The sequence below is a fragment of the Falco peregrinus genome, chromosome 2 (genome assembly GCF_023634155.1).
Source record: "Falco peregrinus isolate bFalPer1 chromosome 2, bFalPer1.pri, whole genome shotgun sequence".
NCBI lineage: Eukaryota > Metazoa > Chordata > Aves > Falconiformes > Falconidae > Falco > Falco peregrinus.
In genome coordinates this window covers 92,754,083-92,781,765 of record NC_073722.1, presented here as the reverse complement: position 1 = coordinate 92,781,765, position 27,683 = coordinate 92,754,083, and the positions used below count along the sequence as shown (strand labels likewise).

At 43.8% G+C, this 27,683-nt stretch overlaps 1 protein-coding gene across 6 annotated transcripts; it reads left to right on the top strand.

The window, feature by feature from the left end:
• Positions 1–857: 857 nt before the first annotated feature.
• ASCC2 (activating signal cointegrator 1 complex subunit 2) lies at positions 858–27,683 on the top strand. 6 transcript variants are annotated; one of them, XM_055794588.1, is made up of 19 exons: positions 858–966; positions 3,275–3,374; positions 4,442–4,600; positions 4,935–5,105; positions 6,850–6,979; positions 8,920–8,987; positions 10,647–10,757; positions 11,660–11,772; positions 13,842–13,916; positions 14,467–14,574; positions 16,146–16,214; positions 16,947–17,021; positions 17,305–17,491; positions 18,034–18,248; positions 19,886–20,005; positions 23,734–23,958; positions 25,675–25,783; positions 26,345–26,421; positions 26,944–27,683. In XM_055794588.1, exons 2-19 carry the CDS (start codon positions 3,294–3,296, stop codon positions 27,110–27,112), a joined length of 2,262 nt encoding a protein of 753 aa, XP_055650563.1. In that variant the 5' UTR covers positions 858–966; positions 3,275–3,293; the 3' UTR covers positions 27,113–27,683. The 6 variants fall into 6 exon arrangements, with proteins under 6 accessions (XP_055650563.1, XP_055650564.1, XP_055650566.1 ...); XM_055794589.1 differs by having other exon boundaries at positions 910–1,045; XM_055794591.1 differs by having other exon boundaries at positions 931–966; positions 3,279–3,374.

Here is a 27,683-nt window from a genome sequence, read left to right as displayed (position 1 = left end):
TTGGATTCTGCTGTGGAGCAGAGGGAAACCCTTCGGAGCTGGGGGAAACCCTTTGGGCGTGTGGCCCACTCCCTGCTCCCCTCCCGGGGGTCATAGGCACCCCCCAGTGCACGCAGCTGCACGGTGGGACGTCGAAACACCCATTATCCAGAGTTTACGAGGGCTTGGGGGGGGGGTCGGGAGCTGGAACCTCCGTGCAGCCCCGTTCCTAATTAGCTACATGACAGAGGGCACCGTGTTTCTTTTTTTTTGTTTTGTTTCTATTTTAGGCTGCTTTACCATCTAAACCTGGACTCTGGCCTAATTATAGCAGGAGTTCCCTGTGGTCAAAGCAGAGAACCGAGACGTGTCCGACCCTGCGTCCCTGTTCCAGCGTGGCGTAAGCATCACTAACGTCAGCTGTTCTTAGTATCAACTGCACTTGTATTAATTGACAAGAATTACACTTGTCCTGCAGCGTCAAACTGTAGTAAGTCATCTCCCTAACGAGGAGCCAAGGCTGTGGAAGGGGGTGAGGGGGCTGCAGGAGCTCCAAGCGGTGACGGCCACGCAGTCCCTCCCGGCAGCGGCACCGAGGGGGCCGTGCCACCGAGACAGTAAGCTCTCCGTTTGAGCAAAGGCGACTCAATTTCGCTGTCCGGTTTCGTTCCAAAGGCAGCGCCGGTCTCCGCCTCGCAAGGCGCCGCTCCGGGCGGCAGCTGTACCGACAAACCACCGCTGTGCCTGCGGCGGGGCTTGAGTCCGACCCTGCCCGTTGCGTTACTGCGGCACAAGGCGGCTGGGCCCCCTCCGCGGCACCGAGCCCCACCGCCCCCGGCCGGGGCCCACCGCCCCCGCGGGCACGCAGCGGCGGGGCGGGGCTGGCCGGGCTCCGCCCCCCCGCCACTTCCGCCCGGCACCGGAAGTGCCGCCTGCCTGCGGAAGCGTGGTGCTGGCGGCGGGGCTGCGGCGGGACGGGGCTGCCCGGTAACGGGGGCTCCGCTGCCGTGGCGGGGGCTGTGCGGGGGCGGCTGGGCTTGGGCCTGGCCTGGGCCTGCGCTTGGGAGTACGTGGCTGCGGCTGGGCAGGACGGCGGGTCCTGGGCAGGGCCCGGCGAGGCGGGGCCCATCAAGGGGACGTGGCGGGGTGACGGCTCCGAGTGGTGTCTGGAGCGGCAGGGCTGCGGCTGTTGTAGGGCTGGCGGGGCCCCAGGGGGCCGCAGGGCCCGGAGCCAGTGGAAGCAGCTGGTGGGGTGCCGGGGCCTGGGGCTGGTGGTGGTGGCTGGAGCGGGGGCTGGGCCTGGGGGGTGGCTGTGGTGGCATACGGGTGGGAGGGTGTGCAGGGAGGTGTGGGCAGAGCTCAGTTTGGTGCCTCGCTTGGCAGTAGGGGTAGGTGCCTGCTGTTGGCTGCCTGGAGGTGCAGTAGCAGGAGAAATCAGCACTGGTGGTGTCAAAGGAGGTAAAGGGCTGCCAGGGCTTTGGCTGACTCTTTAGCAGTACATCCAAAGTACACTTCTGTTGTTAGAGAAGCTGCAGTGTCACACCCTTTTGCTGCCAGCAGTGCTGTGGTGGGTGCCTCGGCCCCAGCAGCATGCACCTCACCCTGGTTGTGCCCTTGTCTGCCCACCTTGGTAGGTGTTAGGAGGTACGGGGCAGAATGTTGCTGGCACTGTGGAAATAAGTCTCCCTGGCAAAAGTCTGGTTCATTGTATTCTCTGTTGGGGCTGTTTGGCTCTTATGCTGTGTGCCTGAAATCACAGAGTGTGCCAAATTAATCATATTCTTGTAGTTTACCCCAAACCTCTTGAGGACAAAAGCATGTGATAGTGATCAGGAATAATTCTCTGTTGAGGATATCCCATACTTGGGATTATTCTCTTCTCCAGATGAATAAGCTTCTGGCTAGAGGGCCTCCCTCTTTCAAGATGTTTTTTACTTGGGCTGGAGATTTGATGCTTGGCAGGCTTGAAATGAGACACTTGACATATTTTTTTTCTTGTTGCAAATACATGCTTCTATGTGCAGTTTTCAAAATTACTCTACGAATTTTAAAGAGCCAAATTAAGTATATGACAAGAATTGAAAAAAACAAGCTTGGCTTATTCTACTAAAAAGTTTTTGGTTTTGTTTTTCAAAATAAATTGTTTATCATAAAAACTTGGACATGTTCTTGTCAGTATTCTAATCTTAAAACTCCCTTGAAAAGACATAATTATTTTGAATTTGCTAAGCTGTGTGTATTGACGTTGCTCTACTGTAAGTTTGGGGGTTGTAGTTTGAACTGTATAATCTTAGATGATGCAATTTTTGCTTGAAACCATAGGTGACAAATTCTCTGGAACTAAAAATGTTACTCTCTCACTTGCTGTCTAAACTTGCTCCTGAATCAGTATTGTTCAGCTGTAGAGACACTTCTCTTTTAATTATTATTCTGCCCAGGCGCTGTGAATGCAATTAAATATGCATATAAGGAGACATGTGATCTTGGACCTTAACAAGAACATAACTTTTTGGTACCATTTCGCAGAAATCATAATACTGGAAATCCCCCAAGAAGTTAAAAGCTCAGTTAACCTGCAGCTTTCGCTTTTTGTTAATATCTGAAGTGCTTTAACAATGCACGTAACATACTTTCTTTTTAATTACTCTGATGTTTGACTTACACTTAAATTCAGAGAGTTAATTGAAATGTTTCTGAGCCTAAAAATGCTGTTGAAGATTAAAACGTGGTTTTGTGAGCACAGGGGAATTGGCAGGGGAGAGGAAGGCTGTGTTTTGTAGGCTCGCCCTATGTACATTGTCTGGAGAGTACTGAGTGGTTCTGCCACGTAAGCACCAAAAATATTCTTTTAATAGTATGTTGGCAGGATGTGTTTTGATTGCCTCTCCAATTTATGCTGTCAGAAAGTAGACTGCAAGCATTAAAAGAGACTGCAAAAGCAGAGAGTTCAGCCCAGCCGTCCAGGAACCAGATCTAAACATCAAGCTTCCATGTTAAACGGTGTCCCAAAATGCTTTTTGTTTTCTTGGGGGATATCTGTGGCCTCTCGGTAAGGAACAAGGATGAAAGTACAGCGCTATGTTACAGGTTTCTTCTGAGGCACGTGCAGGTGGCTCTTGGGTGTTCCCTCAAGGTTTGGCATTTGGGTGGTGTATAAATTGCTTTGCATAGCTGTATTTCCAGCCACTGTGTGTATGTGTGTTACAGTAAGGCTGTAGCCTCTTTTGTTATGCTTTTGGTTGACTGACTTTGTACAATGCACCCTGTGCTGCCTTTGTTTTTCTGTTTGCTGAAGACAGGAACAAGTCATCGAGATGCCAACATTGCCTCTGGATGAGCTCCAGCTGACAGAAAGGGATCCCAAGTCAGGGAAGCTGAGAACTTTACCTGCACTGGTGAGCTGTGTTTTTCCTAAAAGCCGAACAAGATCTTTAATAAATAATTGTCTTATGTTGAGGCACAGGCAAAACTACCCCTTGGACCAGGATATGATGGAATTTGGTTAGCTTGCCTGTTAAAGAAATTTTCTTTACATTTTAGTACATTCAGATAGTTGAGATTTCATTTACTCACCATCCAAAAAAACCCAAGAAAACCTTACTGTGTTCAACCTTTGTAGTAAGCTGTGTTCTCCCAAAACTACTTATTCTTTCAAGGAACAGTCCTATTAGTAATGTAAACTTTGCTGCAGCAGAGAGGATGCTTTGGGAGGAGTTTTTGCAAGCTCTGTGTGAAGTTTAGCTCTGACCTATAGCACTGGGATAAGTCCATCCACTTACTGCATCCTGTGACCTCACGCCCTGTGGCTTCAGCTTGGTGAAATAGAATTAAATCCACAGTAACTCTTCTCCAAGAAATGAGAAGGCATAGAGAGAATGTTTTGGGCGTGTTGCAGAAATGGACCTGCCGTTAATGCTGCTTGCTCATGAGGAGATTAACCCTGGGCATACGTGTGGATGGAGGCAGAGCTTGAAGCTGCTGCTTGCTAGTCAATGGGATTCTCATTCTAGGGTGGGAATATTTGTGAAAGCCTGTTCAGTAACCCTTGGGAAAGGTAGTGAAATGTTTCTTCTCTGTATTTGGTGGTCTTGTCAGTTTGACTTCGTGGACTGTTGTGCAAGAACCAGTTTGGAGGAAAAAGAGCGTGCAGGCCATGTTTCCAAGGCATAACATTAAGCTGTTGCTGTTTGTTTTGAAGTTGTGGGAGGATTGCTTTGCAAGGCTTTTGGTTAATAGAATCCAAGGAGCAATATCTACCAAATTATAAAGGTCTGAAAATATTGCTGATAAACAAGGATACAAATCCACTGATGTGTCCTGTTACCAGGGAACTGACTGACAAATTGTATTAAAATGTAATTTTGTGTTTGTTTCCTAAAATTCAGTGAGCTGTGCAAATGGTAACTGGGGCGTTGCTGTCACTTGTTCTGTAGTTTTAATACAGTGTCTTGGCTTTCTGCAGCACCCAGAAATAAAAGCAGATCGGTCTTTTGTGCTGTACAGACCACCACCTGTTGTCAGAGACCCTGCTTTAGTGGAAGAATTCTTGGAGCGAGCAAAATTCATTGCAGATGACCTGAACTGGCTTCTGGCTTTGCCTCATGACAAATTTTGGTGCCAGGTAATAGTTGTTTTGTGGACACTGAAGAAAAAGCACGAACAACCTAGGTGGTGGTAAAAGCCATGAACTTTAAATCACTTTCATAAAGACTTGTATATGCTCATTATGTCATTTGTCAAGCATTTTAATTGCCACACCTTACAGTAAAAACGTAGTATTTCTGTATAGATTTTTCATTGTGGATTTTAAGAGGTTGCTTGTGTTTGATGCATGTGTGCGTCCTTTTAGCACTCTTGAATGTTTTAGATTGCTTTTAAATTTAACTGGGCTACCCATGAGTGCAGCCTATGAACTTGTGTCATTCTTTCCATTTTCTTGTCTTCTGTTATGTAAGGTAATATTTGATGAGACGCTTCAGAAATGTCTGGATTCCTACCTGTGCTATGCCCCTCGCAAGTTTGATGCATTGTTAGATTATCATCCGGAGGTGACTGACATGCAGAAATGCCTTCATCGGAGTGTCTTCCTGACTTTCCTCAGAATGTCCACTCACAAGGAGTCCAAGGTAATTATTTCTTTGCCTTGCAGATGCTCTGGGCTGTATAGCTTAGGAAAAAAGACAATTAGAGATATTAATCCTGTTTCTTACTTGCATGTCCAACTGCATTCCTCTCCCTGGCTATTTTTACCAGTCTGTTTTTCTGTATGGAGATAATCCTTCAGCTCCGAGTGGTTATCTGAACTGTATGATGATTTCTTAGGAGGGTGACCTAGGCAATCAGCTAAGTAATAGCAGGTTAGCCCTGTGTGTTGGCATGGTACATCGCTGTAAAAGGAGGAGCGAGTTGGCCTTTGTACAGCTGCATGGAATAGAGACTTTTCAAGCCACCAGTAGCTGAGTGTTTGCTCCCTCAGTGCCACTTCCTCTGTGCCACGCAGTGTCGTGTAATCTGTGCTAACACTTGTCTCTCCTTGAACTTTCCCCAAGTTTTGGACACACAGTGAAATTGCTCTAAATTACTGTTTTCTTGGCATCGTAATTGAAAGCCATACTCAGCCCTAATTGTGTGAGTGCAACTCCCATCAGGAGCTGTGGAATTTTCACGAGGCCTTTGGGCAGGATGAGTGGGGCACCTTGTGGTTTAGCAATTATTCCCTTGATATCCTCATTGCTTCTTGTTGCATTATTTACTGATTTATTGATTCTCTTGATTACCACAATGGTGACATTCATGACATTTTGAGGAAAGGTCTTGGGAGAGGGAGTTGGAACGCTGGGGAGGGAACAGGCAGAAGGAATGCTGGAGCCTGAAGCTGGCACCACTTCAGCAAAAGTACTCGACACCTCTATGGTGTCTTTCATTCCAGGATCTGATTAAATCTTACCACTCCAATGAGGCAGACAAGCATTTGAAACCATTTTATAGTTGAGTAATTTGAAGAGAATGAATAGTCTGTTGTCATGCAGGCAGTCAGCAGGGGTTCTAGAAATTCAGCCTAGCCAGCGTAAAGCCCTGTCCCTCTGCTTTAGCAGGGAAAACGTGCATACTACCTTTCACTGTGATTGAAAACATTTGCTATCATAGGCAAATTTGTCTCCTGAAAATCCAAAATCTTGTTTTGGCTTGCATGTTTCTCAGTGTCAGAGATGATGGAATTTTTGTCATCTAGAATTTTAGAAGAAATTCCTTCAATGTTATGAATCACATGTTTTTGACACAGTGTTCTAGCAGTCAGGGTATAGAGCTGCAGTTCCTGGGTCGTCTTCTTACTTGTTACTGATGCAGTCATCTTTGGTGCCTCAATTCTACTTTTCCAGGGTACCGATAATCTCAGGCAATAATATATATATATATATATATATGAAAAAAAAAATATCTGTATTTTCAGTGTCAGTTAAGCTGTTCCTATGCCTGGTTACTCATGCCTACTCCTGAGCTGAGCCATTCTTGTGTCAGCTTGGCTGTTTGGCCATGTTGTGAGCCAGGTCTGGGAACTGAACAAGCTGTAGGTAGCTTTTTGTTTTAACTTTTAGGTTGATCGGTTCACTTCATGGTGCGGCCTGGCCCTGTGAGTGGTGAGAGGCCAGTGGGGTGGGTGGGGTGCTGCCAGTGACAAGCAGCTGGGTGTGTTGGGATGGAGGGCTCTGCCGAAGCTGGTATTAAGCGGTATTGCTGCCTTCTATGAGACAAAATCCTTAATACACCTTTGAGAGATGTTTTTACAGGTCTCATTATAATGCTGGAGTTCTTGCAGAGTAAGATATGAATTATCCTTAAATTACTTTTTTTTTTTTCTTTTCTTTGTAGGATCACTTTATCACGCCTTCTGTCTTTGGAGAAATTATTTACAATAACTTCCTATTTGACATCCCTAAGATTCTGGATCTCTGTGTGCTTTTTGGGAAAGGAAATGGTCTCCTGCTCCAGAAGATGATAGGTTAGTTAAAGCCAAGGAACAGCTTGTTGCATTTAGGCTTTTGCTTACTTGTATCATGGCAGGTGATGCGTAGGTTTTTATACCAGTGTTACTGCTCTGAAAATGAATTTTTCAGCAGTAACTAGAATCTATAATTTCTAGATCAGATTACTTTTATCTTGGGAACTTCATTTATGTCAAGGAAAGCATTGTGTCTTGCTGCTTAGCTGTCCCGAGCTGGGCTCATGGCATTAAGCATGAACCACGGCTCAGTTATGTCTCAGCAGTTATTTCCCATGCCTATTAAACGTGTCCTCAGCCACTGTAAGAGGACCATGAGGGCTCTGTAAAATCCTGGTAGAAATGGCAAGGGGCAAACAGCTCAAGTCCTGGGCAGGGAGGTAGTGGGGTTAGAAGATGGGTTACAGTCCAGCTGCTCATATGAGTGCTTTTGTTCCCAGAGTTGGAAGCCAAGTGAAACGTGCAACATGAGGTAATCACTGGTCTATGAAGTGGAAGAACTTGAAATTTCAGTGCAGACATTGATTTATACAGTGCCTTCAAACCACAAAGCGTTTTAGAGCACTGCTTAAGCTGTTCTTATCCCTAGATTTCTCTGTACAGTCTTAGTGACAAGTGCGTATTAAGTAATGTCTCAGCCTTGGATGCTAGAACCTGTGTAATGCAGACAGGGCATATTGGTTTAGCTTCTGTATTTATCCTGTGCTCTCTTCACAAGGGAACTGCTTGTGATCTTTAGCATCCACCTGAGCACAGATGGAAGAGCACCTAACCTTGGACTAAGTGAGCTCTTCTTCCTAAATTCTAACCCGCTTCGTCTGCAGTTCATGTAACAAACTTTTTTCCTTTCTTTGGTAGTTATTTTTGTCTCATTTCCAAATTGACTAACGTGAAAAGTGTTAGAGATCATGTGATGCAGCCAAATTTCCAGACCAGAAAAGCTTAGATAAAGCTTAGATAAACCTTTGCATTTTTAAATCACTTTATCCTTTTCCAGTAATTTCCACTCTTAAATCCATCTGTCGAGTCTCAGAGGTGGAAAGAAAGAATGATAAGATAGGTATTTGTCTTTGAGATGTGAAGCTTAGATTATCTGGGTCTTAAAATGTTCTGAACAAGACCGAAGTGAATGAAACCTCATTTGAATTATACATATGCTCTGGAGTGCAGCACAATAATGCTGCACGCAAGTGACCAATGATTTGCTTACCTGGTTATTTGCATTATGTTGTGACAGTAATGGCATGAGCAGTTCTGGTGTGTAATTCATAACTTGATAAACTTTAGATTCTTCTCAGGGTATAAATTTTTCTGAAACCTGTCTCATAACTCTTACCCGTGCTCTGTCCTTGCTGGACAACTCTGTTAATTTTCATCATGTGAACAGTAATTCACAGGAAAATAAGCGGCTTCTGTGCTTACTTGGTGAAGATTAATGGTATGCCATTACTCAGTGGAGTATTTTGTAAAGATAATGAAGTCCTAGCAATATAATAGCAGGTATTACTAAAGCCTCATTACCTTTAAGAAATATTCTGCAGAACATTTTCCAGTGTATGCTGAACTGTTATCAGTAATTAAAAGTCAACTCCAGTTGTCAAATAAAGGACCTAGAAATGTTCAGTGATAGTATTTGCATTATTCATTGATTCAGCCTCTGGGGCATGAATCATCTAGCATCTCGTTTGCTCTGCTTTGATGAGCGTATTCTCATTACTAGTTCTTCAGTTGCACTGAAGAGTTGATGGGCCAGCTTTACAGGAGTACGCCCTGTGCATGCATTGAGAAGTGAGCCTGTGCCCATCTCCTAAACGGTTATTAGCTGTATCTGGAAGGGAGGTGGTCAGTGATGGTACAAGTACATCTTCTGGTGCGAATTTGCTCGTTGGCATGAATGTTTGAATTAATGGGAAATGGTGTGCTTCCTCCTCTTTTCTCAGAAAATATCTTCACTCAGCAACCAAGTTACTTCAGTGACTTAGACGAAACTCTGCCCACTGTCCTCCAGGTACTGCCTTCCTGCTTGGCGCAGGGCTCAGAATTCATCTGGAAATGTGGTATAGCTTGGAGGGTGGAAGGGAACAAATGTGGTCATAGGCCGGCAGAATGTGTTTGCTATTGATTACTTTCTGCAGTTTATGCTTTATCTAAAACTATTAATGATGACCATTTCCTGTTGCCTTCCTTCAGCTTCTGGCGTTCTCTGCAGTTATGCTCAAGAAATTTTTGTTAGGCAGTTCAAAAAGTATTCTTTTTATCAAAAGGTATTCTCTGTAGGGGAAGCATTGAAACTTAAACCAACAAAACGGAGACCATGAGAAGTAGCAGAGACTTGGTATAGTAGAATGAGTTAGCATTAATACTGCAGGTTCTCAGGAGTAAATGAAAATCTGCTGGAAGGGATGCATTGTTACTATACAAAAGGTATTTAGCACCTCTCCATGTCTAAGCTTTAATTTTTATAAGCAGCATTCATATTCCCCAGATTTGCTAAGCAGGATTTACATATAAGCTGAGGAGGAAATCATGGTGCCTTGACATCTTTGTACCCTGAAAATGTCATGTTTATGTCCTCAAAAATCTCACCCATGCATAAAAATAAACAAACCCAAGACATTGTTTACCCCAAGATACCTATAATGTCACTTGAGTTTTTGAAAGCCAATGTTCTATTTCTTTTTTTTTTTCTCTGTGTTAAGAAACTGCTAGAGGTAAATCTCAGAGGTGATACTGCGTTTAAAAAATATTCTAGGATGCAAGGCCAAACCTTCAAATGAATTACTGGGGACAACAGCAGAGATGCTATTTGCTTTTTGTGATACACCATGTTGGAGCAGTTTCTCTGTTTCTTTACTGTGTATTTTAGTAACCATTGCAGGGTGATATCAGTGTGTCTCAAGTGTAGGTATATAGCAGCTCAAACAAGGTTGTGTCGTTACTGACTCATCAAACTATTAATGTGTTTACACTGTCACTGAAAGGAGTTGATACCTGTGCAGGTTTAGAAGCTTATGTGCCCTGTAGAGTAGTAATATTAACCCCTAGTATGCAACTTGAGTACCTTTAGCCACCCATTCACCTATTTCTGGGAGGAGGGTTTGACAAACCTCTCAAGGTGCAAATTTAGAGGAGTTGCTTTTAATTTGGTCCTATGCCAAAGGTTGTTAGCAGTTTGGAACCTAATTCCATGAGCTTCTCCCCAGATTCTTTGTTTGTAAACAAGAGCCATAAAATCTGTCCTGCTAACCTCACGGGAGAGGGCAGGAAGACTTTGGGACTAGCTCGTCAGGAGGTGGTGTTAACTTCCCAGTTGCCTCACTACTCCCTTCCAAACAGGGATCCTAGGTGGCCTTCCAGTGTTGGCCCTGCTTGCTGATTTTTCTCACATAGCTAAGGATTTGGATTAGCTGCAATCCCTGTCTTGGCACCACAGCCATATGCAGCTGCACTTAAATTATTTGCAAGTTGCATGGAGTTTCAGAAGTGCAGTGTGGCTTCTCCTGCAGCCTGCAAGAGTCTGTTGCAGCTTTCATCTTGCACAGCTCTGTGCTTTATGGAAGTAGTCCCATACTGCATACGTGATCATAGCAGTGATTGTTAACAAGATAAAGCACGTCCCACTGCTATCCCTTGTCTGTTTTAACACTGTTCTGTTCTCTTGATTTAGGTGTTCAACAATATTTTGCATAAGTGCGGTTTGCAGTGTGAAGGAGCCTCTGCTGAGCCCCAGAAATTGGAAGAAAAAGTAAATGTGACTCCAGGGAACATGCCCCTCCAGGTAGGACTCTTGCTCCTTGCACTTTATTGTTTGTAGTCTTGCAGACTGAACAGTTCATGGAGCAGTATAACCACAGAGGGTCATTCTGTTCCCAAATATTGGTGGCTCATACAGCACATGGTTCCATGTCATTGTTTCACTGTTTGTCATATGACTTGATAAAGCCTTTCCACTGTGAGTTGGTTGCTTTGCTTGTGTGCATTTCAACTGTATCCATTGTATTGTGGGTACTTTTTAAACTGGGCATCTTTTTTGCTTAATCAGCTTATGAGTAATGTAACAGAGTATCTGACAGAAGTCTCCACGTAACCTGACAGTGATCATAGTTCATTATTTTTCTTCAGAAATGTTTGTTTAACAACAGTGTGTTGCTGAAGGTTTTTTTTTTGTGCAGGGTGCTGTACAAAAGCAGGCTTCATGTCAGTGCACACAGTCTTCTACAAAATCTTAGTCATACAGTTTGTGTGTGGGAGTGGTTACAGCTATCCTGGAAATGCATCCTGCACTGAAATGGACCACTGAAATCATCCCTTTAATTCCTGTGTTACTGCTACACAGTGTGTCCAGCCTGATGAAGAAGAATACTATTACGTGGAGGATATATTGAGGACAAAGCAGCTGCCCAAAACAGAATATGATGAGGATTCTTAAAATTTCACAGAATCTTTAATGAGAATGAGAAGTTGGGATTGCATTATAGATCTTTAAAGGGTAGTAGTAGTAGACATCTCTGCCTCTAGACTCAGTAACGTGTAATGTGTTTATAATTGATAGCAGACTGGCTTTGTGCAGTCAGGAAAAAGGCTTGGTCTGAACATCATGTGTCCCTGTTAGTGAGTTACACTATGCTCCTAGGAAAACTTGTCTGGCTTTTCTCTCAATAATTGCTTTTTCTCTCTCAGGAGCTGAAGGATATTGTGCTGTACTTATGCGACACTTGCACAACACTCTGGGCATTTCTTGATGTCTTCCCATTGGCTTGCCAGACCTTCCAAAAACATGAGTTTTGTTACAGGTACATCTTGGACTGCAGACAGAGTTTGTCTTGGCAAAGTAAAAATACTGAATCTGCTGCTGTGCCCTGTCCCAGCCCCTTCATCATTAGAAGAGTAGACAGATTGAATGCAAGTAGAGACTGCTAGGTTCATGTGGACAGGAATACAAAATAATAAATAAACGAATATAGGGATGTCTAGAGTTTGTCTGTTATATGTTCGCCTCTGTCATTATCTCTGGTGGATCCTAGAGCCAGGCAACCATGACAATTTCAAAACCCAGCCAAACAGTACTCGGTGTGCTTTGGAAAGGGTGGAGAGGGATGAGCAGAAAAGAATTGAGGACAAAAAGAGCTTCCTGCTGTAGGACCCGGAACAAGGGAGATAGAAAGGATTTCAGAGTAATGGTCCATCAAGGTCTGAAAAGAAACTTTTTTTTTTTTTTTAATGTTATGCCTAAACCTTACTCTAGAGAATATTACTGAGGTTTCACAAAAGCCAAGTGCCTGGGAGAGGATGACAAGCCAGCCCTATCACAGCTAGGCTGACAGCTAATTCCCTGTCCAGCTCTGGATCACAGTGGTGATGAGTCAGGATGGTTTCAAGGACCAGACAGCAGATTGTGTTCCCACAGAGGCTCCAAGTCCTTGAGTGGCACCTACCCAGCTTGCTCCAGGTGTTTTAAGCCCCCAGATCATCTTGTAGAGTCTTGCTGTAACAGCCTTTGGTTTGGACCAAGCAAGGTGTTAATTTATTGTCCTTATTTCCCCTGTTTTGTTTGCTCGTTAGTGCAAAAAACCACACATTTGTATTTTTCTTTTGTTTCCACTCATGTTGCAGACCTCTGAAGTCATAGCTACCAGTGGTTTATGGACCACAGGTTGAGTAATGCTGCTCTGGGGTGTGTAGGTTTCTGTCCTCTTTGGATATTGTTGTTGAGTTGGTTATTGAAAGAAGAGCAGATGATTGGACTGCGGGTAGCTGTTTGGATTGGCAAGCAGCACTGCTTACATGCTTGGTTACTCAGAGGAGGAAAGCCTTTTGCTTTTAATTCTACTGTTGATGTTAGAGATGTGCTAAAATGGTCTTGATCCCTGTGCGGTGGGACAGCAGCAACATTTTCATTACTTCTCAATATGGACTAATGATTGGGTCTTTGGAGTGTGGGGAGGGAAAACTGATTTACATGTCATCTTTCTGGAACCTCTGTGAGTCTGAATCAATCTGCTGGCACTTGCTAATTTCTCTCCCTGACTAGAAGTATCAACCAGCCTCTGCTACATTTGCCTCAAGGATACTCATTTAACATGTTTGGCTCTTAATACCAGACATGGACATAATGTTCCTAATGGAGCCTCCGCTCATCAGTTCAGCTTGGCTTTTGTGCAAAGTGCTGTAAACCATTATTTGTAACATCCAGCTACTGATGAAGCAGTGTTGGCTGTTACTCTGTGAGGGCGTTTCTCTGCATCTCTTGGTGCTCTGTCCCTGAAGGAAAGGGTCTGTGTGGGCTGCCTGGCACGTAAAATATGAAACTGGACCAGACTAACTTTCTTTGTTTCTTCCCTGCCCCATCCTATTGAAACATCCTCGTAGGCTTTTTGCATATTGGATACCTTCATCTAAATGCCCACCTAGAGCAGAGCTGAATAGCAAGACCAGTAAGACTTTATTGGAAATCGTATCCTGTTTCATAGCCAGTCTTTAGCATGCAGTAAGATAGGGCCATAAGGATTTTGGAGTGGGAGGGGTGTCTTGGGATGGACTCAAGCATATCAGCTCTCTGCAGAATGCAGATTTGTATTTGGGACTCTTCTCAGTTGGGCAGATTGTTCTTCTGTTCAGCAGCATGGTGCTTTTCCAATGCCTACATCTTCAAAGATACCTTGATGATTTCCTTAGAGTGCTGCTCTTTGTCTGTTGCGTATTTGCTTGCTTGTGTTTCAGGGAACAAATAACAAAATGGGGTAATGCTAATGAGTACTGCTAGTGAGGAGAATTTAATGAAATTAACCATTTGATTTGTCTTTTAGCAAGTGATTTTTGAAACCTCAGTTGACAGTTACTGTTTTGTTGCTCCTTTCTACAGATTAGCTTCGTTTTATGAATTGGCAATTCCTGAGCTGGAATCTGCAATTAAGAAGAGGCATTATGAGGATAACAGGTGAAAATGTCTGCAAAGGCTTGCCTTTTCTTTTCAATAAGACTGTCCCAGGGCTTAGTTAAAAATTCACTTCATGCTGCTTTACCCACCTCTGTGGAGTTTTTCTATCTTTTTTTATGCTGCTTCAAAGAACTCTGAAGAGATGGCTTTTCTAATTCCAAATTTTCCTGGGCAGTGGGGTGAGTAATGATTTCTTTCACTGCTGTCTAAGAAGAAATTTGATGGGAGATGCATTCAAATTGTAACAAAGCGTGAAAACATGAATGATATTTCTGTGTATAGATTGGTCTCATCTTAAGGCATAGGCTATGTTGGTACAGTGAAGTTATCATGTGTCTAGCTGTCAGGACAACTGGTGATTGAGACCAACTTTGTTTAGAGCATGGATTATCCTTAATGACTATAAAATGGCTTTAATCTCTAATCCTTGCAGCAAAGAAATGATTCTGCTAATGAAATTTCTCCTCCAGAGGGTTAAGTGGAGTAAAGGTGTGTTAAAGATTCAGATTTCTTGTGCTGACACCAACAGTGTCTTTTACTCTCTCTGAAGTGTATTTGCTGATTTGTGGAGGAGAATTTCACATTCCAGAAAGAAGATGATAGAAGCTTTCCACATCCTAATAAACCAAGTCTGTCTGCAGCCCATCTTAGAAAGCAGGTATTGGCGCTTGGGCTCTGTGGTACTAGCCAGTTATTTGATTGCTGTTGTGGTGGGAGATTGTTTCCTCATTTCCAGATTTACTGGAGAAAACTTACAGATACTGCTATTTGTGTTGGGGTTGTAGCCAAAGACTTTGGCTAGGATCAGAAGTCTGTTGTCCTGCATAGCAGGAATTTTCCAGAGAAAGCTATATGATCCGGAATCGGTGTGGTGAGCTGTGTGTTTACCCCACTAGAGTGGGATAATGCTGTGGTCCAGTGAGCTTTCTAGCCTCAGTTTGTAGCTAAGTTGCAAATTCTAATGATGTGTGTAGTCACCTTGACTGAGACACCGTAGTAAAAGTGATGTGGTGTTCCAGATCGCTGAAACAGATGTTTTAAATCTAGATACTGGTGCCTTTACCTAGTTCTTCCTGCCCCGCTCCTATTGTGAAAATTACTCATAGACCTATCAGTTAACAATCTCAAAAAGAAGGCAAATATAACTCTCCTTATTTTAAAGTAGAGAAAGGAAGTGACCCAAAATCATGCTGCTTGTTGGGGACAGAGCTGAGAACCTAGATCTTGATTGCAAGGCCAGTGTTCCCTTGGGCTGGTCTCTCTTTGTCTGTACTTGTCACAGGTTTTGTAGATTGCTGGTCTCTGCAGCTGTCATTCTGCTTGGAATATTTCCCTCTTTTGATATCATTAGAGTTTTCCAGGAAGATGAGGAGGGTCTGTTCATGGAATTCCTTATGAAAGACCTGGGTTTGCTTCCCTGACTTGCTCTGTGACCTGGACTCTTATCACCGAACCCATCCGTGCTGTAAATCCAATCCTTAAAGGAGCAATAACAGCCTTGCCCTTTCTTACCTGAGTATTGCCTTTCAGTCCCCACTGGAATATTGAATATATAACCAAGGAGTGTAACATGTTCAGATTCCACAGTATTAAGAACTATATATGCTTCAGAGGTAGTAAACAGCTCCATAAATTCATCCTCGGTTTGATGGTAGCTGAGGCTACTGTGAAAATGATGTGCCTGGCTTCTAGAGAAACACCTTTTTCTTAAAACTGGCCTACTGCAGACAGTGTTCTGTCTTGCTGTGAGGCTTGATGCATCAGCAGCAATGGGATGTGTATGCATTATAACAGAAAGGTTGCAATAGGAGTTTGCCTGGCCTATGCTCTTACATAGGTGAGCACATACTTTCTGGGAGGTTCACTGGTATAATCCCAAGACACATAATAAGAGTGCAATTACAAAAGCACTACACGCCCTTTTCTGCTTATTGCGAGTCTGAGGCATCAAACTATAGTTAGTAAAGTCTGTCTCAAGTCTTGTAATTCTGTGACATGACTTTAGATCTAGCTGGCTGAAATGTTTGCTGAAGCCATAAAAAAACTTGTTTTTGTTTGATGCATTGTTCCTGTGAAAGCCAAAACGTGATCTGAAATCTACTTTCAAATGGGATTTTCCCTTTTTGTGTAAGTGTGACTGGTTTGGCTAGTGAGGCAGAATATGGAGATTGTGTGATGCGGTAGACTTACACTGAGTTTTTCACTCTGTTGTGCCATTGTTTTCTGCAGCTGTGAGAATATTCAGCCTTTTATTGAGGAATTTCTACAGATCTTCACCTCAGTGCTTCAGGAAAGGAGGTGAGTCTGGCTGAAAAGGGGCCCAAGGGGAGGGTCAGCTTGCCTTCCTCTTCCATTCTTTACAACAGAATTGCCCGAGACATTATTATGAGGCATTATGATGCATTTGGGAGTTAGAAATCATTCTAACTAGTTGGGAGAACTGCTGTGAGAGGATTTCAGACTGCAGTACAGGCTTTATTGTAAAGGTGAGGAGGATGTTGTGTGATGCTGGAGAATGTTATTCTTCACTCTGTTTAATCCAGGCTTTTAAAGTGGAGGATAGTAATTTAGCCATTAGCTACCTTGACAAGTTAGACTATTACTGCTGGTCTGTGCTTTTCAACTGGGGTGACCAGACCAGAAAGATGTTAAGTGCTAATGCTGAAGATGCAAAGTGAGTAAGTGGCAAAACTGGGAATTCAATCTTGTCCTTCTGATGATGCTGTCATTCTGATCATGTTCGAATCATAAACCATATTTTCTGTGTAACACAGCACTGGGTTACAGGTCTTAACTTCATGAGGAGTGTTGCAACTGGCTGTGATGGCTTGGGGGGAAGTGTTGTTGCAGTGTAATGGGAGCAAAATCAGACATGGCAGTGTGTGCTGGAATCCATTATTGGGTGAGAGGTTATGTGTGTTCCTGCCTGGGCAGTGAGGAAGTCAGTAGCACAGCAGGGATGGTGGTGTGTGACAGGTCTGCTGGTAACTTACTGAATTTGACTGATTAAACTTGCTCCTGCATTTTCAGATTTCTCCGTGACTATGATGAGTTGTTCCCTGTTGAGGATGATGTCAGTCTGCTTCAGCAAGCATCCTCTACACTGTATCCTTTGCTGTCACCTTGGGGTTTTGCAGACCTGGCTGCTCTTAGATTCCTTCACGTCAGTGGCATTTCCACTGTTACTGCCTCTGGTTAAGCTACATGAGTGGCCATGAGTGATGGAAAGTTTTCTCTTAAAAAAAAAAAAAAGGGGGGGGGTGGCGGCCCGGGGCAGAGGGAATGTTGATGTAGGCACCAGCTTGGGAATTGCTGAAAATTGCATAGTTACTTCAAGGTGACATCTGAATATGTGCGTCTACAAATGTCCTTAATGCTGTCTTCTTAGAGATGAGACCAGGACAGCCTATATCCTCCAGGCAGTGGAAAGTGCATGGGAAGGGGTAGACAGGAAAAAAGCACAAGTCGTTAAAGATCCAACACCATCAGCAGCATCTAATGGAGCATCAGCAATACCAGAAAGCACTGCTGAGGATGTGGAAGAGCTCGGGGCTGCATATGCATCAGAGGATGAGGTGAGTAGAGCTGTGTGGATAGAGCTGGGTTCTGCTCTTTCTGTCCTTACTTCATCTGTGAAGAGAAGATTGGTTTGCTTGGTTTTGGAGATCACGGGAGATTTAGTCTGATTTCTTACCTTTGCTACATTTCAGTGCAGCCCCATGTGCCTTGTAAAATGAGAAACAAAGCTACATATGACTCTTAGCTTTATCTTTGAGCAAATTGCTTCTAACTCCTGTTGGTTTGGGTTTCCTGTTGCTGTGGTTGATTCACATACTGTACTTCATCACTGTAGTTTATGTGCATATTTTTTAAATGCACAGCTCAGTATTTGAGGAAGGGATTCTCCAAAGTATCCTTGCTGACTCGGGGACAGACAGAAGTAGTTGTGTGCCCTAGTCTGTCTTGTAGACCTTGTGTAAACAACTTAACTGATTTCTCTTCTTTTGACTTCTGATAACCCAGACTGTTGCTTTCCCTTTTTTTAATGTGCATACCTGCCTTCCCTCAGCTGCTGTCTCTTTCCAGTAATGCCACCAATTCTGTTTGATACATGTAGTGTGCCGGTGCAACTGCTGCGCCCATTGCCAAGGTGTCAGGTGTGGAGCTGGACTCTCTGATCTCTCAAGTGAAAGACTTGCTGCCAGACCTTGGTGAGGGCTTCATCCTGGCCTGCCTGGAAGAGTACAGTTACAATGCAGAGCAAGTGATCAACAACATTCTAGAAGATAAACTGGTGCCATACCTGGATAAGCTGGACCGAACAATGCAAAGGTGTGAGATGACTTCTGGCATGGCTTTGATGCCTTTTGGTTTTGTGGGTTATTTAACATCATTCTTACTGAAGGTTAGACACTTGTAGAGCTCTAAGAAGTAGCATGTGCATTATCTTGGGGTAGACAGCTGCAGCGAAAGCTTCTCATTGCCATCTGTTGCTAGATTTCTGCCCTTGTTGTGTCCCTGCGAAGGACTGGAACATTCACTGCTCCGCATTTCAGTAGAGCACATACTGGGTTGTGTTTGTGACAGGAGGACAAAAATACTTGTATATTAAATGCTCAAATAAGAGCCATTCAGATTCCATCATGGCGATGTTGGCTTAGCCTGGACTGGACCATGGAATGTTTTGCCTGCAGAAGTTATTTTGTTGCCGAGGGCAGGGTCATAAGTGTTAAAATCCTAGCTGTCCTGCAGGAAAGAGCATTTTCAAAGGAGCTAATTCAGGTGAAATTCAGCCTGCAGGGTCAAATACGGTGTTTGACATGCCACTGTTTTGCAATTGAATTTGAAACAGAGAGAGACTGGAAATGGCAATTCACATCCATTTTCATCTACCATTTGACAAACTTGCCAGGCTTTTGCTTGCTTCTCTGGATTGTACATGGGATGTAGGGTTTATAGCTGGCGGTGGAATTGAGTTGTCTTAGTTTGTCTGCAGCTGCTAGCATGTGTTTGTGCTGCAACAGCAGTTCCTGACTGAGTGTCAGGATGTGAATGTGCTGTTTGTTCACGTTTCATGGAGGAGTGGGCAGACTGTCTCATTGTGGCATTAAAAAAGGAAAGCATCTTTATCAGAAAAATGATGTAAAAAATCTTAGTTTTGCAACAATCTTCGTGCTTTCAGTCAGATCTGCTGACTTTGGCGCAAATGATGTGGGGTGGGCTTTTGGAAGGGTTGTATTTTTTCTGCAAAGCCAGCAGTTACAGAAGATAGGGCAGGATTATTTTTTTCCCTGCCTTTTGCATCTTCAAACAAAACTGTCAGTTCAATAGCAAATGTAGAATTTTGATCACTGCTGATTTTAGAAGTGAGCACAGCGGCATTTTCAGATGCCCAGCTGAGCTAACAGCACCAACAAAATGAATGTAAAAATAATGGTCTCTTGACTTAGAAGTTGAACAAATGTAAACCTGGAACCCTGAGAAAGAATTAAGAAGGAACCATAGGGAGATAAATATCCTGAAATCTACAACAGCAAATTATTGGAATTTTTTTCACCATGCCATTCATCATACTTAGTGTTTGTCTTTACTGAGTCACTGTTTTGAGACCAGGCAGTCTGTTGAATATTCCATGCTGCTGTACAGTTTTACTTATTCTTAAATGAACAGAAGAATTTTTCTTTTTGCTTTCTATAAGTAGCTTTAGTTTCCCTACAAAGATAAGCCACAAAGACTGTGCCTTTTATCTTAGACCAATGACATGTAGTGGTCGTGCATGTGCTATAGTGTGGCTGTGAAATGAAGGAATTGCAATCTGTGACCCAGTCAGCCAGCGCCATGAAGAGGATCTTGGCATGCTGTGTATGACTTTGAGACTGACAAAGAATAAACCAAGGTCTTAGGAAGGAGAGGGCTTGGTCTTCCTCAAGTTTTATTCTCTTTTTTTATTTTATTTTTTTTCTTAACAGACAGCTGAAGCCAGACCCTACTCCTCTAGTCACGTCTCGTTATAATGTTTTCCAGAATGATGAGTTTGATGTTTTCAGTAGGGATTCAGTGGATGTTTCTCGGATACAAAAAGGCAAGCGGTGAGTATCATGCACCTTTAATTAACCCTGTCTGTCAGGAGGAATAAATATCTGCGAACCTGCAAATTTGTTTCTCATACAGACCTCCTGCAGGAATTTGTTGGCAGGGGGTAAGGCTTATCAAAAATGTTTCCCACCTGTTCCTTCTGTTTCTCTGGGAAAGTAAAATGAAATATTATTAGGGGTTTAGTTTCAGTTAGTGTTTTTCCTAATTGGCTTTCCTCTGTATGCTGATAGAGATTGCTCTGCTGAGCTCATTTGTAATGTCAGGCTCTTGCTTCTTGGTCATAATGTTAAACTTGTACTGAACAACAAACCTTGAAAAACAGCCATCTCTATGAGCCTGGGATTGTGACTCAGAACTGAGAATAAATAATGATTTGGTTTAGATCCAAGTGAAGCTTCAAAAACCGTCTGCTTCAATATCCATCTACTTCAATCCATCTGACAACACTCAGTGGCTTACCAGACTACTTTTGTTGTTCCTGCTGCTGTAAGCTTCCTGCAGAAGGGCATTTACTTGCCTTTCTGCCTAGTTTGGCATGCTGTGCCGTGCCACACTCCATGCAAATTTAGGATAAGGCGTTGCCCTGCTGGCTTCTGTTGATGTCAACTGTATCTCTATAATATGGTTGGCTTGTTTCAGATTCTTCTTAAACACTTCCTCTAACCAGCCAAGTGTGATCGTTACGTTAGTATGTATTTACACAGAGGGTCAATGAAAGTCTGGCTGGAGATTAAACCACATGACCCTGGGGGCTCCTGGTTAAGGTTTTGGTTGCAAAGCTGCATCAAACTCTCAGGAGAAAACCCCTTTTGTCCTGAAGTCCAATCAAACACCTTCTCAGCAGCAGTGCTATAGTGTTTATACTGCCTCAACTAGGCAAGAAAATTATTTTCTTTCTGGTCAAAGCAATGACTTTTGAAGTGTCCATAGCTAAGAATTCACAGACACAATCTCCCTCCTTTCTCCTCATCATATAGCCTTGCTCAGAGTGCCGGCAGGCACCTTGTCAGCAGGGGCTTTGTGCACAGGCATGCTTGGTTATCTCCCATCTCTCCAAAGTCTAGTACAAGTGGGTAGCTGCTGCAGCAGCTGGACAAGGCCAGAGAGCACTGTCCCAATTCAGCACAGTGTATCCAGTGTATGGAATAACCCTGCTCAGAGCTCCCTCTGCAGATCACTCAGAGCTTTGAAAGCTGTAAGTCATCCCTGGACAGGGTTGTGGGACCCTGCTCCCATGGCATTGCCCTCCAGCTGCTGCCAGGGAGACTGCATCTTCTATCCAATGGTAACACCACTCCTTGAGGAAGTTGTCATCTCTTCTGCTGTTCTGTTATGTGACCTCTTGAGATTATCCTTTTACTCCTGGTGTTTCTTGACCTCCCTCAGGCTATGTCGTCATTTCAAAATGGTTCTCCCTGGAGGTATTTAAAAGATGTATAGATGTGGCACTTAGGGACGTGGTTTAGTGGTGGACGTGGCAGTGTTAGGTTTGCCGTTGGACTTGATAATCTTAAGGGTCTTTTCCAACCTAAAGGGTTCTATGATTCTTACACTGAGAACACTCCATGTAGGAGTCTAGACATGTTATTTATGTTTTGAGTGTCTTTTAAAACCTTGAAGCAACTAGGCTGTGATAAGCAATTTACACCTTATGCCCGAAGTTGACCATACCTAACTAAATCAAAGGATAAGCTTATAGTGCTTTGCTCTCTGGGATTTAATGTCAGAGCTCCACATGAATATGAAGAGTGTCCTTTCAGCACTAAAAGTGCAACTTCCTTAGTAGTCCTTGTTCCACAAGCAAGAAGCCTGATGCTTTACCCTGCGTGTTGGGGCAACAGTTCTCCTAACCTAGTCTGAGATCTGCTTTGGACTTGGATTGCATCAATTTTTCTTTTTTTTTTTCTTTTTTTTCTCCTTCTTAAAGTCTTTTGCTCACCAAATTCTGATTGTATTCAGGGCGCGGTAGCTGCCTAAGCTTGATATCGCAGTAGTGCTTCACAAACCATACCAGGTTGCATCCCATTGCGCTAGCTGCTATGCGAGTAAGCATAAGTGGTTTGGGGCAGGGACTGTTAATGTGAAAGAGAAAGCCACACCAGGATGAGGAGAGAAACAAGAATGAGGAAGTGAACATATTAGCATATGTGATGCTAGTGATTCTTTGCTGATCCTGAAGAGTGATCACACATGTCTGTGCCTGTCCAGCCTTAATTGCTAGCTGAATCTGTCTCCTGAAGTCAGAGCATTTCCTGATCACCACAGGTCTAGAAGAGTTATCCCACTGTTTTTCCTGGAATTGGTGTCTGAAACATTTCATTGCAGCTCTTCTGCAGTCATCTGACCAGCTCAACAGGAAAACAATTATCAAATACTCAGTTCAGTCTCAGGTTGAATACCAACAGAAGATGTTATCCCAGCATAGGTATGTGTGAACTAACCACAGGCTTTGTAGGGCATTTTGCAGCTAAATGCAGGCATGTAACAGAGTGAATCATGGAAAAGAGAGGAACCAGGTCTATCCGTAATTGTTACTTTGACTATTTGTAATGTTACTTTGTTTTGAAATTCTTAGTGAAAATCAGGCTGCTTAGATCACTTCCTTGCTGCTTGCTAGTGTGTCACATAAGTCAATCCGTTCTTGAGTCACTGATGGTCTGCCTTGGATGGGTTCTTTGATAATATCCAGATGCCAAATAGACCACTGGTGCATGTTCCTCCTAGAATTTAAGGGCTGCAAGTTGTCCTGTGAATACTTGGCAGTGGAATCCCTTCTTGCTTTACTGTAAGCATGTACTTAGCTGGGCTAAGAAATGGGACTTTGAAGAGTTTATGCTTGTGTGGCTTGAGACACAGCATCTCGAGAAGTGGCTGCTTTTTAATATCTCTGCCAAAATTCTCTTTCTTGGTATTCTTCTCTTTAAAATTACTAGTTTACTTGCCTCCAAAATTTTCAAAAAATTGTACATGCAGTGTTTTGAGATAGGTTGAGTCAGAATCACTAGTCTACTCCTTTCCTTTTTCTTTCTGTTCCATTCTTTTCACTGTTAGTTATGCTTATTCTAATCCTTACTTGCTGCACCAGTAATTTTTTGGCTCTCCCCATCTACATTTGTATTTTGCATCTCGCATTTGTAAGCTGAGGTTCTTGACTATAGGAGCATACAAGTCCATGTGGCAGTTACTCTCATGCAGCCCTGGTCCGTGATTTGCAGCTGTGCGTGCTACCGCAGTGAGACGATACTGCAGCATGGTGTTAGAGGGCACTCTGGGCCTTGCAGAGCTGTCTTGTACACTGGAGTCTTAGCCCTGACAGCTTGCCATTCAAGATGCACGGGACTTCTTGTCTTGTTTGGATCTTGGCCAAATTTCAGCTTGAGTGTGATTGCATTTGGCCTTCTGTAAAAGCTTCCTTTCCGTCTCAAATGACAGTGGCAGTCTCCAATTCCTGTTCTTATCTGCTGTGTAATCTTGCTGGGCTTCTGTTTAAAAATTACTTTGTTTCAAGCCAGGAGTGGCTGGTTTTAGTAGCCAGACAAACAGCCCTGTTATAAATCAGAGGGGAAATAAGCAGGCTTAAGTAGTGCTTGTGGAGTTTGAGGTGAGATTTCTGTTGCTTCAGCTTCCACTTACTAGCAGGGGAAAAAGGTAACTTGTAGAGAAGGTTTTTACATACCATCTTTCTGTGTCTGCCTCTCTGTTCCCATGCTGTGGAGTGCAGGAGGGAGAAGGAGACAACCAGAAGCTTGCTGAATGACAAACGCCTGATTGCTGAGCAGAAGGAACGCTACAACCAGTACAGTGTGATTGTGGAGGAGATTCCTGTGCAGCAAGGAGAAGCTCAGCTCTACAGAGAAGACTATGAGGATGAGTACGATGACACTTACGATGGAAACCAAGTTGGGGCAAATGATGCTGACTCAGATGATGAGCTGATCAGTAGGAGGTAGGTGTTGTGGCTTCAGTGAATGGGAGGCTGGTGGGAATCACCACCTAGAGTTGTCTTGGCTTGCACAAACCTGCTCTACAGTGGGGTTTGGCTCTGTTTCTCAATAAGTATGTGCACGTTTCAAGCTACCTTTCTCTCTGCTGCTGCTTTCTCTGTAACATGCAAGGAGGGAGATTTGGGTCTGTCTTCTGCTGTTGGTGGGGGGTGTTGCCATGACATGCACCCAGAATGTTCTCAGGCTTCCACTTTCTGTGCCTGCAGGACTCAGCCATTGCCTCAGCTAATCAACAAATCTAAGAGGGGAATTTGCCATTATGTTGAAACTTGCACTCAGCAGTGCTTCTGCTTATAGAACAGCTATCCTGCAGCAGGGGAAAATGGGCTATCTTGAGTAATCAGGATTGGGTATAGCTGGGCAATGTAAAATAACTGGTTAGCAAAGGAAAACCTCAAAATTTAGAAGACTGCACGATTGGACTTCTCCTTGCCCAATCCCCTCTGACATCTCAGAGTGCTGACACCTGGAATTCAGTCCTTGATGGACTGCACTGCACTCTCCACAATAACTGACAGCTGGAGACAATTTACTTTTAGGAAGCAAAGAGTTAGTTGGGGATGGGCGTTGTAGAATATTTATTTTAGAAATAGGAGTTAGAGATGGGAAACATGGTGTAAAAGCTGGTTTAACATTTCTGAAAGTGGCCTTTTAAATTCTGATGTATTATGCAGATGTCACTGTTTCCAACCTCAAACCAAAATGCATCTTTGAGGTTCCTTTGTCCCTTTTGCTTTTTTTTTTTCCTCCTAAAGTGTGGTGAGGGTTCAATTTAAATCCTTTTTGTGGTTTTCCAGTAACAGTGTGGCACTCGGGTCTTTTCCCCTATCTCAGGTGCTCACTGTTCCTAGGGAGGCAGTAGGAACATACTAGTGGATGTTGCTGCTGAAAACTAGATCTATAGGTTTGAAGTAACAAAGGCTTTTCTGGTTTTACATTTATTTCTTTGACAGTGGAATGGTGGATCTGAATTCCAACAGAATTTAAGCACATGCAGCTTAAGAAGAGCTATAGGCATGTGGTAAATTCTGCCTCCAGGCACCTTGCCGCTCTGTGTTCAGTAGGATTCATAAAGCTCAATGGATTTCTCCAAGCATTTCCTGCTGTATGAAACTGGGGCACAGCAATAAAATTTGGGGTCCATGGATAACCAATGACCAGTTGGAGAGGGTTTAGAGCACAGCACTTTCTGAGCATTAATGTTTCTGTCCGAGTTTGAGCTTGAGAGTTTGTCTTTGTATAACTTGACTGGTAAACTAAAGCCTGGCACAGCGTACTCCTTACTAATGCCTTGTGGCTGTGCCTGGATCCCCATCTCCCAGAGGAAGCAGTTGTTTCCTTGGAGAAATTCATTAAGAGGTTTTAGGTTTTTCCTGACCTGCTCCTTTTTTAACTACTATTATTTTCAGTAACAGCTTCATAGTGAACATTCCCCACTGAAGAACATGTGCTTGTTAATTGCCCATAGTAAATGTGTCATTAGCTACTGGGTGTGTCTCTCTTTTTTTTTTTTTTTCTTCAGAAAAAGAAGCAATTCCCTGAAATGTGTAGATTCTCATTTTTGAAAGATATGATGCAAACCAAAAAGGGTATCTGTTCAGTGAAATGTTTGTGACTGTACTGTTTTCATTACTTACTCTTTGTGTCTTAATTCTCAGGCCATTCACAATTCCTCAGGTCTTGAGACCTAAAGGACAGGAGGAAGGACAGGAGGAAGAGGAAGAGGAAGAAGAAGAGGAGGAGGAAGCTGAAAAGGAAAGAACAAAGGTGACATTTAGTTTACGGTTGGAGTTGCATTGAGATTTACTCTGCTTTACCTGCAAAGTGGTGTGGAACAGATTTCCTCTTTCAGAGAGTGAATCTTTCTAACAGTAGCATGGAGACTGAGCTGCTTTTCAGAGTGGCTACTTCTGCGGTCTGCTGAACTGTGAAATGTCCCCCGTGTACAGCTATCCACTGCTTCCTAGGCTAACCATACTGGAGCAATGACACTTACTCCATGGAGAGGTTTAATCTCCTTTATTCCATAGACAGACAATGCCAGCAGAACACTTTGAGGGTCACTAATGCTCTGTTGTCATGGATATACTGAAAATAGTGATGCTGATGGTGTTGCTGGCAGAGGTAGGATGTGGGAAGACTTCTCAGTCAGATTTTCTGCCAGATTCTGTGTTAAGAGTCACTGACACCAATCCTGTTGGCTCAGCCAGAAGGGATAATGAACAGTGAATTGACTCTGTTCCATGGTCCAACAGGATCACCTCCTGCTCTAGCCTTTAGCATGATACTGATGAGTTTACTGACCTCTTTCCTTCCTTCCCATGGTAGGACCATTTTGTGCAGGACCCAGCTGTACTGCGGGAGAGAGCTGAAGCCAGGCGGCTGGCTTACCTTGCAAGGAAGGGGTGAGTAAGCGTGTCCCTCTGTGGGGTGAAACCATGGCTCTGCAGTTAGTAGGTGTTTTGCTGCTGACTGGAATTGTTGAGGGTATACCTGTTCCTTAACATTCCTGTGCATCAGGGTCACCACCACAATGGCGTCAACTTCTTCACCCAACTTTTACTTCCACAGCTGGTTGTTCTATCCCATCAAATGGGCGTATATGTCCCTTTGTCACAAGCAGCAGAACCCTGTGCAAGATGGAATCTTGGAGAGCACAGCTTCCTAGAGCTTGAACCGCTCCACAGGGATTTCAGGACAGCGTAATAGCTGGTTTTAGCTGACAGATTCAATGTGTAGAACATATTGTCACTGTGTGGCTAATGCTGATCCTCAGCTATTGCAGGAGCCCTGCAGAGCTGGGGTGAGCCAAGGCTCAGTACCTGATGGCTGAACTCCTCAAACCCAATTGTCTCTTGGGATCGGTGTATTTTGCCCCCCAGGTGTGCAGTGTTCTTGCTGTGATGTCCTTTTTCTGTATACTCCAGGCACAAGCACGACAGCTCTGCTGTTATTGGGAACATGAAGGGCCATGGGCAGAACCGGGAAACAGTGCAGGAACGAAGGAAGAAGGAAGCAAACAAAAGCACAAGAGCTAACCATAATCGACGCGTCATGGCTGACAGAAAGCGGAACAAAGGCATGATTCCTTCCTGAAAGACTTTGCACAGGTGTTGCATCATCCCCAGGCCACTGCTTAGGAGGAGGCAGTTGTGTTCTGTTCCCTTGGCACTCCCTTTGCTCGGGGGACTGGATGTTGTCGTTCAATACCTGGCACCTTGACTCATGTGGAATTGCACGCCCTGTGGGACGGCTGCCCCTTCACAGAAAGGAACTGCCCTCCAGGCAGACCCTGACTGCTCTTCAGTTTATAGAGAGGTGTATGACGGTGGGCTGCACCAGACATTTTTCCTTTTGTACTATTTATAATTCTGAGAATTTTATTTTCATACTGGCTCCTTGCGCCCTCTCTACCACTCCAGCAAGCTTCCACGCTGTGCAGCGGGCAGCTGTGAGAGCAGGGCTTCCCTGGAATGGCCCTCAGCGTTCTGCTCCACTGAAATGCCTTATCCTGAAGTACAAGTTGAAGGCTGATAGGAAAACACTCGGGCTATTCCCATTGCTGACAGACACACAGGAGTTCAGGTGAATAAGACCTTATACATTTCTGTCCCTTGAGTGAGGCGTGTGAAAACAGAATGTGCAAATAAACAATTTGGATCTTCTA

Bases quoted from the DNA above. Each gene is read 5' to 3' on its own strand.
- ASCC2 (XM_055794588.1), top strand. From the start codon at position 3,294: ATGCCAACATTGCCTCTGGATGAGCTCCAGCTGACAGAAAGGGATCCC. The intron at 11,773-13,841 runs GTACATCTTGGA...TCCTTTCTACAG, and splicing joins AAACATGAGTTTTGTTACAG to ATTAGCTTCGTTTTATGAAT. The intron at 17,022-17,304 runs GTATCCTTTGCT...CTGTCTTCTTAG, and splicing joins CAGCAAGCATCCTCTACACT to AGATGAGACCAGGACAGCCT.